This window comes from Eschrichtius robustus, chromosome 3 (assembly GCF_028021215.1).
Source record: "Eschrichtius robustus isolate mEscRob2 chromosome 3, mEscRob2.pri, whole genome shotgun sequence".
NCBI classification, from domain to species: Eukaryota; Metazoa; Chordata; class Mammalia; order Artiodactyla; family Eschrichtiidae; genus Eschrichtius; species Eschrichtius robustus.
In genome coordinates, this window is record NC_090826.1 from 35,581,131 (window position 1) to 35,592,962 (window position 11,832).

The window sequence follows — 11,832 nt, forward strand, 5'->3', positions numbered from 1 at the left end:
AAGTGGGAGAGGTTTCTGACTACTTCCAAAATCTTTTTTAGGAAATGACTGGCCAAGGTGAGGTCCAATCCTAAGCTCATTACCTCTCGGGTCTATCACTTCATGGCCAGTCGTTTTCTGGCGGTGTGCAGCCGCGATTCTGTAACCAGACTAGGTCCTGAGAAGCTGGGAAGGTGAGTTGAGTGGCCAAAGGGGCAGGCCGCGCGTTATAAGATTTGGGGAGGAGGGGGGTGGACGGTCAGGAGTGAGGTCCAAGGGAGGAGGGTGAGCTAGCATGTGTTGCCTGGAGACGGCTTGGGACTCTGTTGCCTGGAAACCTGGCAGCCGGTGAGCGTCCAAAGGGCAGTGAGAGGGGGGTAGGTACTGACCAGACACAGCAGAGTCAAGGCCATGGCTGGACACCAGAAGGAGAAGGCGATCGCAGATGAGGTCCACCAGAACCAGATCCTGCGGGAATTGTACCTCAAAGAGTTACGAACCCAGAAACTCCACACGCAGTATCATGTGAATCCACTCCGCAAGGGTGAGGGGAGCTGCGGGATGGAGGAAGGGAAAGGGAGCGCCCCCAGGAAGGAGCCAGCAGAGGTGCGGGCGGGGTGCTGGGTGGAGCACAGTAGACGCCTCCTGTGACCTCTCATCCCTTCATAGCCTTCAGGAACTATGACTTTGGGGTTGGAGAGGGGTCTCACCCCCCATCACATCGAACGCATTAGATACCTTAAAATGCATCCACGTCCTGATTAAGTAACATTTTATTGTAAAAAATGTGAAAGGCTTTTTATAAATTTGCTTTTGAAATATTTTTCAGGTTTTATGTTTTCTTTTGCATGTGTTTTGGTTTGTTGCTATTAAAGGATTTCTTTCCGTCTTCTAACATTGTCTTAAGACCTTCAGAAAGTTCAAGGGGAGCAGACTCAGGGTCCAACGTGCCCCTTGATAAAATGGCCGCACCCCCACTCCTCACTTTGCACATTCCTGGGCCGGTTTCATCTGGTCCTGTAACATCAGCTCCCCCTAAATGCCACCGAGTCTCAAATGGAGCCCCAGACCCACATCCCCAGCCACCTCCCGGCTCCCTTCCCCTGGACATCCCTTAGGCACCTCAGACGCACCGGTTCAGAAAACCGGGCTTGTCCCGCACCCCTCCCCCACCTGCAGCTACTCCAGAATATTTGGTTTTAGCCAAAGGCGCCACAGCCCTTCTCTCTCCCAAATTAGAAGCTTGGGAGTCATCCTCAGTCTCTCTCTCCCTCCCTCCACACAGCTGAGTAGGCACTGTCCTGTTTGTGCCTTATCCTTTCTCTCACATGATGGTTCCCATGTTCCCGCCTCAGTGGGAAACACCATCATGCATGGCGAGGTCTCTCTGCCTCACCGCACTTATCTCCGCTCTCTCTCCATCCTCATTCCCAGGCCCTCGTCAATCCTGCCTGCATTGGTCTGATGGGCTCTTAACTCTCTCTTTCCCTCCAGGCCCAGCTCTCCAACCCTCCCCTACACCACTGCTGGAGAAAGCTGTGTTAAAGGGGATTTGATCATCCAGTCCCTCTGTAAAATCCTCAGTGGTCCCACAGATTCTGAGCTAAGGTTTAACCTGATCAGTACCTAAGGCCCCCGTGGATCTAGCTCTGCTGCCCACCCAGCTTCATCCTGACTCCCCTCCCAACCCGCACACTGTTCCTTTAATAAAAATTTTAGTGCCTGTTCTGCACCAGCCACAGCTCTTTTCTATCCCACCATATTTAGATGTATGGATTTCCTACATCATCTTCAGTTTCATAAATATTGTTCCTTCTTTCCGAACTTCTCCCCCAGTCCTGGGCCTGATTAACTGTAGTCCACTGCAGCCCAGCTTTGTAAAGAAAATGTAATGTCATTTTTAAAAATGGAATTTGCATATAGTTAAGGTGTACCACGTGATGTTTAGATATACATATACATATACACAGTGAAGTGATGACGACAGTCAGCTAAGGAGCATATCCACCTTCTCACATACTTACCTTTGCGGGGGGCGGGGTGAGAGTACAGAAAATGTACATCTTCATTTAGTTTATAACTAACCTGGTTTTCCCCTGGAGCCGCCAACTACTAATTCCAAGAAAACCACTTAACGTCCAATTCTGTTTAAACTTGGTCCATTTCAACAATTTAAATAATCCCTTCAAGGGGCGTCCAGGCTTCCTAGGAAAAGCGCTTGGTCTCCCAGCTCATGGTCCTTGGGCACATGATCAATGTGATCCATTGGGATTAAGTGAGGAAATATTAGAATTTGTATCTATGTTTACACTTATGTATAAAGAAAGAAATGATGCTTTGTTAATATATGACAATAGTGCATAGAGACTATATAAATAATCATATGCGGAAGTTTTTTTACTGGTAGGAGTTTGAGATAAAACACTTGGAGATCACTGGTTCCTTCTGGCCTCTGCTCATTTACTACTACTCTCCTCCTAGCTCCTTCCACTAGAGTTACTCTGCCTCTCAATGTTTCTCTAACTCACCAACCTCACTCTTGGATCCTTCCCACGTATCCTCACACAGCAAATTTATTCAGGACTCTGCTCTAATGTATGTCCTTAGAGACATATCACCCACACTACACCCCACCATCAACATGGGTTTACCCATGTAACTTGCTTTATGTTGTTGTGCATCCCATTTATATTTGCTTGATATTATATATCTGTTTATTGAGTGTCACCACAAATAGAGTGGAAGCCCAGGGAGTACGGGGACCTTCTCTTTCTTGTTTGCAGCCCTATCTCCAGTGCACCAGTAATTACGGGCTGAATAGATGTCCATGGATCCTACACCTCTGTTATCACATGGCCTGCTGGGTATATATCACTATCTCTGGCTGCCTGGTATGTCTGCATCCCCATAGACCAGTCTGTCCCAGAGAACATTCTGTGATGATAAGTCTCTATCTGTGCTGCCCTAAATGGTAGCCAGTAGCCACATGTGGCTGTTGATCACTTGAAATACAGCTGATGGGACTGAGGAATGAATTTTCAATTGTATTAAATTTAAATTATTCAAATTCAAGTCGCCGCATGTGGCTGGTGGCCACCATATAGGACAGTGCCTCTCAGATTGTGAGGTCCCTGAAGGTCTTATGCCCTAGTGCCCAGCACAATACCTGACACATGACAGACACTCAGAAAATGCTGACTGGGTGTCTGGCCTAGGGTGGGTCTTGGAGAGGCCAGGAAGATCGTTTTTTAACTTGAATCTGTGATGCTGTTTTTCTCTAGTTCACACAATCGCCAGAAAGCCCATGTCTTGGCATGATAACCTGGAGGAACCTGCAGATGGTAAGTCTGGGGTCTGAGAATACCGTTGAGATAGAGCATGGAGAGGCAGCCAGCTGGGAGCCTCTCAGGGCAGTGGTTCTTTGGGGCAGGCCTCAGTCCTCTGTTTGATCATCTGAAAATGGCACTCATACTGACAAAGCTCACAACAGACTGACACATTCAAATAAACAGCCAGTTTATTAACTGTCAAGCCAAAAAACATGTTCCTATTGGCCCTGACATTACGGTCATTCATCCCTCCAATACTTAGCTGTTACAAGCACAGGTTCTGGAGTCCTTCTAACTGAGTTTAAATCCTGGTTCTGCCACTCGTTAACTGTGTGACTTTGAGCAAGTTTTTTAACCCCTCTGAGCCTATCTGTTAGGGGCATTTTGAGGATTAAACAAAATAACCCAAGTGCTTAGAAGAGTATCTGGTACACTGGCGATCAGGACATGTTATTATTTTCATTATTACCATGTGATAGTCACTAGGATGGGGCTGGGGATCTCATACCATAGTCAAGGAGACAGACTAGTCAATACACAGGTAAACAGAGAACAAGATTGGGATGGCAGCAGCAGAGAAAACAGGTGCCCACCTCAGGCCGTGGAGTTCTGGGAAGTCTTCTTGGAGGAAGGAATAAGAGGGTGAGGTGGAGTATGTCAGGGTGAGAAGAATGTGGAAGGACATTCCAGGTATATGGAAAAGCACAGAAATGAGATACCAGCGTGGCCCACAGACTGTGAGTAGTTTGGCATGGCTGGGATGTACGGGTGAATGGGGGCCACGTTTGGGAATGAGGGAAGAGAGATACTTGACGGGAAGCCTAATCCTTCTGGCAAGCTCTCCTCCTTCCCCTCTACCTTCTTAGAGTGAAGTTTGATAGAGGAAAGATGTGTGATTTTTTTTTAAATTTTATTTATTTATTTATTTATTTTATTATTATTATTTTTTGGCTGTGTTGGGTCTTCGTCTCTGTGCGAGGGCTTTCTCCAGTTGCGGCGAGCGGGGGCCACTCTTCATCGCGGTGCGCAGGCCTCTCACTATCGTGGCCTCTCTTGTTGCGGAGCACAGGCTCCAGATGCGCAGGCTCAGCAGTTGTGGCGCACGGGCCCAGTTGCTCCGCGGCATGTGGGATCTTCCCAGACCAGGGCCCGAACCCATGTTGCCTGCATTGGCAGGCAGGCTCTCAACCACTGCGCCACCAGGGAAGCCCAAGATGTGTGATTTTTGTAGAAGGACAGGGTGGGAAGTGAGGGGTGGGAAGGAGGAGTCAGGATCTCATAGCATCACAGAGACAGACAAGTAAATAGACTAATAGAGAACAATCCAAGAAAGTAAGGTTGTTATCTGCAGTGGAGACATCAGCCTGGCTAGAATAAAGGATAGGAGCTGGGGACTTGCAGCAATAAGGAAAATAACAGGTGGTGAGGGGCTCAAACACCGGGCAGGAGTTCATTACTAGCTGCCTTGTATTCAGGATAAGCTCGGCCCGAGGCCAGGTCCTGTATTCACAGTCCTTCATTTACTTCTCAGACATCTTGCTGAGGTAGGTATTTTCCTCGCATTTTGCAGATGAACAAAGTGAAGCCCAGAGAATTAAACCACCTGTCAAGCTAGTAGTGGAAGGGCCACGAATGCCCAACTACAAAGCCAGCTTCTTCCCCTTGTCAGACTGCCTCTCTCAAATTGAGACTGGATAGGGTAGATTGCAAATGAAATTTGTCTAAGTCCTTAAGCCGTGGAGTTACAGATATACCTGGTGTTGACAACCATGCTGATTTCAATCCAGAAGGATCTGACCTCACTTGGTACAGCCCAGCTCCTCACTCTCTCTGCTGCAGCTACATTGCCCAAACTCGCTCATGCCCCAGGACATTTGTTCTTGCTGCCTGTGACGTGCTTTTCCTTTGCCTCTCTCAGGGCTGGCTCCTGCGAGCCTTCCTACTGAGTAGCCAGCCCTGCCCCTTTGCCAACTCCCTTCTTCAGAGTTTGCATCACTGTCTGCCACCATTGGGTTTGTTTTCATAGGTGTATATTGTGTCCCCTGTCCCCTCACCTAGACTACATCTCCAGGAGACCAGGGACCATGTCTATCTCACTCTGCTCTACCTCCAGGGCCCAAACAGTGCCTGGCACAGAGTTTGTGCTCAACAAATGTTTGTTGAGAGATGAGTGGAGGAACCAGATACCTGTGTCGCGAGGCCTAGGCAAGCCTCTGAGGCCAATGCTCTGCCTCTAAGAAAGGATGTGCCAGAGTCAAGGGCACAGGATCTCTCGTTTGGTCCCAAAGCCTGACGCCTTCATAACTCATGCCTCGTCTCCCAGCCAGGTTTCTAAATCTTATCCACCATGCTGCCCAGGGACCAAGGAAGAAATATCCCGAGACACAGACTGAAAGTCAAGAGATTGGATGGGACTCAGAGCCCTTGGTAAGTGTGTCTCCTTCACTTGGAAGGTCAGAGGTAATCCAGTGGTGGCTCAGAGAACAGAGTATGGAGCTGACTGCCTGGGCTTGACCTCTGGCTACCATGTACTAGCTGTGTGACCCTGGTAAGTGACTAAGCTCTTTTGTGACTAAGTTTCCTCCTAGTACAGTGGAGATATTACAGCACTTATCTCATAAGATTGTTCCGAGGCTTAAATGGGGTGGTGTTTGTAAGGTGCTTAGAACAGTGCATGGCATGTAGTGAATGCTGGTAAGTGTGGATTAAGCAAAGCTTGCTGATGACAGACGGCCTGAGTTTGCTCTCCCAGGTGTTAGTAGAGTGGTCTCAGGCATATCACCTACATCTCTAAATTCTGTCCCCTTCTCTGGAAAATGCAAATGCCCGTAACATATTTGCCTCATTGATTGGAGCAAGGAGCCTGGCAAACGCAGTCTTTAGCACATGATCTCCCTAAATGATATAGGGCTTCTGTTCCTGAGGAAGAAATGCAGGATTTTGAATAAACAACTTGAAGAGCTTCCTGCTACACTTGTCTTTCAACTCTGATTATGTCTTTCCTCATATAGAAGGTTTTAATTTTTAAGTAGTCAAATGTGCCAGTTGTTTCCATTTTGGCTTCTGGGTTTTGTACCTTACTTAGGAAAATCTTCAAAACCCAGAGTTACAAAACACCTAACTTTGCTCTGTATTTCCCCCTAAGTTGTTATTACTCTTGTTGTTGTTAACATTTGGCTATGAGCCCATCTGTTTCTTTTGTGGAAGATGTGAGGCTGGAGACACTGTTCCTCAGCTGTGTCAGAATTTCCCTCATTACCTCAAAGGCACCAAGACCTGCACAACCTGTCTTTATATTTGCTGCCCTGCCGATGCCTCCTGGCCCCCAGCCCTCACTCCTTGAGAAGTCCCACTCACCCTTCATGAAATCCAGGAGTCACCTCTTCCCTAAAGCCCGTTAAGACACTTCTGTCCCCCACTTCCCCTGGGCTTCTTGAGCACCATGTGCTCCTGCTGAGCTCCAGCTCAATATCAGTGCATAAGTGTAACCTGGCGACCCTGGAGCCAGACAGCCTGCGTTCAGATCCCAGCTCCAACGCTCTCTAGCTTCATGAACTTAACCTCTCTTAACTTCCATTTATCTGCCTTAACATGGGGATAACAGTGTCAAGGCTTGAAGGTTTGTTGTGAGCATGAACTGAGACATATATAAACTGCTTAGGATGGTACCTAGCACACAGCACGTGCTCAGTAAATGTGGGCTACTGTGATGCAGAGGGGGAAGAATAGACAAGAGGGCACGGGGCCCAGCTGAGGACCAACTCGGTGCTTCTCCTGGCCTGTTGGCTTAATCCCTGTTGTCTTTATCTGGTGAGTAATTTTCTAGTGTGCTCCCTTCCCAAGAACTCCCCACACCCTGTAGTCCTCATATTTCTACAGGCACCTGTCTTTCTCACCCATTTATACAACTCCAGTCTGGGCATGGCTCTGCAACCCCTGGTTCTGCGCAGGGCTACTGCATGGAGATTGGAATAAACAACTCAGTGAGTCAGGTTTTACCAGTGAAGAGCGCAAATAGCTGCTCATTTGTAATAGCCCCTCTTCAGATACGGGGCATCGCGTTGGAGGGAGGAGACTGTGCAAGACAGGGAGAGGCTTCCAGCAGGAGCCCTCACCTCTTACCCAAGGAGGACTGAGTCCAGAGGGAGAGGCGCTGTGGGGCAGCTGGGGAAGAGATGAACGCTCAAAGGGTAAAGGAGGAGGAAGGGAGGCGGGGCCACATAATTTACAGTGAATAAGGGAATGGAGAGGAGGCTTGTGAACGAAGGCAGAGTGAAGAAAAAAATCCTCCAAGTGAGATAACTAAGCAATGTAGAAAAATATCACAAAGCACAAGTCATTTAACTCACTACTCTTCATTTTCTTAAAGAGAAAAGGCCTGGCTCCCATGGGTACAAAGTGTATGGGTAGAAGTGTTACATCTTTGACCAGCACATCTCAGGGCAGGCCCACCAGCCATGATAGGAAGGAGAAGTGAGACTGGCTTGGCCAGCCGTGCCCTGCGTGGGCCCCCAGATCACTAGTCACTATGGGGTCTCAGAGGGTCTGGAAATACACCACGCCTGTTCATTTTAAAGCTGGGGACAATGCCATCAGATGGCACTGGTGGCAAAGTAAGAAAGTGTACGCAGAAAACTTAGATCCAGGGGTCATGAAACCATAAAAGCTTTCAGAATGATATGTAGGGGAGCGGAAGAGGTTTGATCAGCCCCAACTTAACACAGGGCTCCTGCCCCCAGCGGCACCTCGCCCCGCACGGGCAGAGAACTCCAACCCCAACACTGGGACTCTGGGGAAGTCACACTCAGTGAGTATCGCTCAGCCTCTGGTCTCCTGGTAACATTTGCTGAAAGTATAACCTTTTAGTTAATGGCACAGTGTAGCTTCCGTGAGATTTGTGTGTCCCGGGGCTCACTCTTACTCAGTTCTCTGTGTAACTACTTCAACAACATCCAATCTTTCATTCAGCAAATACGTCTTGAGTCCCGTGTGTGTGCTGGATACTGTTCCAGGTGTGGGGATACAGATGCAGCACCTCCCCTCAGGGAGCTTCCATGCCAGTGCAGGGAAGAGCCCACAGGCCTCCACCGTAGACAGCGGGAAAGGGCAGTGCAGCAAATCTGCACAGGTTATTCTCATGCAACCCTGCAAGTCTTTTGGTGGAAATGTTGTCTTCCTTTCACAAACAGGGTTTAGCAAGGAAAAGCACCAGAGGCAGCACATCAGGAGACTGAGGCCTGATTCAAGTCCAGGTCCCTACAAGCCCAGGTCTTCCCCCTTCCCCACTGGCTTCTTTCTGATGTCTGCATTCCCCTCTCTAGGTCAACCCGCAACGCGATGACCACAGGCTGAACCACTTCAGGGTCTACAATGACATCACTCTGTACAAGGCTAAAATGTGGAGCTTGGGAGATGATCACCACAAGTAGTATTCCCGCAGTGCTGTCAATCGCTGTCGTTAATGCCCAAAGTGTGTGCTCCCCGGGTAAAAAAAAGACACTTTAAAGCCTAGGTCTGACTTTTACTGTCCTGAGTCTCACACTTCTCCCCTCTGGTTCATATCCTTAATTTAATAAACTAGGGGGAGAACTCCAGTTAAAGATGGCAAACTAAAGGCCTACAATATCTCCTCTGCCTTCCAGACCCCAGTAAAGGATAATAAATGGATTTCTTAAAAGGTATGAACCCACAACAGAGGAAATGAGAGAGACACATTAGCAGCCAAGAAGACTGAAGCCATGTTTAAAAGATGGAAGGCTGATGGAAGAGGGTGGAGGAAACCGCGAGCGCGACACCGCTGAGCACAGAGCTCCGCCCCCCAGAACTCTGGAGGGAGGTCAGGACTCTGGACAGAGTGGGGAGTGTTGGAGGGGACTGAAATGGCCACTGGGAGGGGGTCTGCGGGGAGTCTCCTCCACACACCCCAGCGCCAGGCGTGTAACAGCTCCCACGCTGGAGGTTTACTCTTGGAGAAATGGGCAAAGCCCAGGGCTCAGGGACACTAAGTAAGACGTGGGGTAGGAGTGAGGTGCAAGGCTGAAGACAACGACCATCTGTGAAAGGAAGGTTGGACCCCTCACCCTGCACATGCTGCATTCTTACCCTGGGTTTGAAGCTAGAGGGCTCCTTTCTGAAAAAGTGAAACAGCTCTAAAGAAAAGACCCCCCCACATGATACCATTTGAAGGTCCTGGGAAACAAGAACCAGGGAATGTCCAGGCGGGTGGACACACAGAGGTGCCAGGAGAGTCACTCGCCCAGGGGGGGCGTGGACGCCCTGTGGACTGCCCCCCACCCTGCCCCCAAATCCCTTGCTCTCTGTATCTCTTCCATCTGGCTCTTCCTGACTTATGCCTTGAAGGGTGAAGCCATATATTGCTGCGGTCACTCCTGCTTTTGTATCCTGACAAGATTGAATGGAAGCTCCAACGCTGAGTGGCCTCACCCTGACAGCCATTTTCATACAAGGCTGGACTAGACCAATTATAATGACTACATGGGAATCTAGAAGGGTGCCAGTATCTGTTACAACCTTTTTCCTCTAAGGAATCCATGGTCAATGACCAAAGGGTGACCTGTGATATCATAGAAAGAGATTTGGTCTTTTCCTGGTTCCTGACGCAGAGCTCCTAAATCCTTTGTAATTTCCTAAAGGATAGGGGTGGTAGGAGGGTCTTTTGTTCTAATGAGGTGACTCTTAGCAGCCTCTAGACAGCTTCAGCATGGGGGCTGCTCCCCAGGAAGACCAGGCTTTGGTTAGAAACTTGCAACTTTCAGCCCCACCACCCAACCTCTGGGGAGGGAGGAGGAGCTCAAGATTGAATTAATCACCAGTGGCCCATGATTTCATCAATCATGCCCACATAGTGAAACCTCCAAAGACCCCCTAGACTGCAGGGTTTGGAGAGCTTCCAGGTGGGTGAACACATCAAGGCGCTGGGAGGGTGGCAGTGTTTTAACTATCAGGATTTGTGGCTTGAGTGTGCCTGGCATTTGGATGCACCTGGTCTTCCTTTAAGGTAGTGTAGATTATTGCTAGATTACTGGATTTTCTTGAGTGGTCATTATCTTACAACAGTCTCCTGAATGCCTTTAAAATTCCCTGTCTTTAATCCCCTAGTGGGATTTCTAAACGAATTATCCTACTCTATCCCTATCAGATTCACCTCCAACATTTTATCATTTGTACTTTCAATGCCACAAAATATCTCCAAGAGTCCCTTTAATGTGAAGTTTTCTGCCAGTGTCACTTCCTCTGGGACATCATCATCCTTTCCATCATTTTCCTCATTCTGTTAAGTTCACATTCACTATTTCTCTGGCTGCATCTCTATCTAGTCTCTACAGCAGCGGCCTTGTCTCCATTCCCTCATCACCTATCTCTCCTATAACTCCATTTGCATTCTATTCAATTTTACTTCCAACCTTACCACTTTTCATTTCTTTGCTGCACTTTCATCTGTTGGTCAATTCCCTCTTTCAATTACTTACTTTTGTAAAATGCCATGTGGGTTTATCGCTGGAGATGAGGAGACAACACAACTGCACTCTTTGCCACTTGTGCATGAACTAAATAACAGGTGTGCAGTGACCAATCACCCACATACTTCAAAAGAAGTGATATTTGGTCACTATTCATCATGTATCTTTTATGCAGTGGTTTATGGACTGAAGAGCCAGCAGCAAAGTTTCTACTCTCTGCAATTACTTGGTTAACAATACTTTGGTAACTGAAACATGAACAGTCTGGTCGAGAAACACTGCTGTTATAACTGCACCTTGATAGCTGAAGTCCACGTATATTGGAACAAAGCAAGGCAAGAACAGCCTGGACTCGGTAATGGGAACTGCTAGCTCCTACTTATCTTTCAATGCATGGAATTGCATTTTAAAGCAGTATGAGGGCTAATGCTGAGTTCTATAAAGTATACCTCTGAAATTAAGGAAAGTGATTCCATTTGCTATGAAGAAAAAAAAAAAAAAGGAAAGAAGGTACATCGTTTTCAAAACCTTCAGAAGTACTCAAATCAGTAATTTACTTTTGTCCCTACCAGTGTGAACTCTGGCAATCTGTGTTCACCTTTCTTAAAACTCTCAGTATGTTCCACATATAATTCAAAGTCTCTGAGCTGAGGCTCCTTATTGGAATTACTATACATTACCCCATTCACTGCTATTGTACAGATTGTCAAAATAGGTCAGGGTTAAACATTGTGGTCTTCTGAGAACATGACTTGTTTGCTTAGAATTTTGTTCACTGAAATTAGTTTACAAAAACTAAATTCATTCTTTTTGTTCTAGATACTCAATATCATAGGAAACCAGAGAGATCCTTTTTTAAGTCCCAAAGATGCTACAAGGAAACAATGTGAAAATTAGTTGTTTTTTCTGCCTAAGCATATAGAGTTCTCAGATATCTGTAGCCTCCTTAAAGTATGGCTTCTAAACTGGAATAGAAAGAGGACGGCAGGGAAGCTGTCTTCCTTTCCCACCTTTCAAGACACAGGAAAGCCCAACACGTAACA

At 47.5% G+C, this 11,832-nt stretch overlaps 1 protein-coding gene across 1 annotated transcript; it reads left to right on the forward strand.

The window, feature by feature from the left end:
- The first annotated feature begins 390 nt into the window (after nt 1-390).
- On the forward strand, nt 391-8,737 carry CFAP144 (cilia and flagella associated protein 144). Its single transcript, XM_068537921.1, has 4 exons — nt 391-523; nt 3,261-3,320; nt 5,632-5,735; nt 8,630-8,737. The coding sequence occupies exons 1-4, from the start codon at nt 391-393 to the stop codon at nt 8,735-8,737; spliced, it is 405 nt and encodes a 134-aa protein (XP_068394022.1).
- Nucleotides 8,738-11,832: the final 3,095 nt, after the last annotated feature.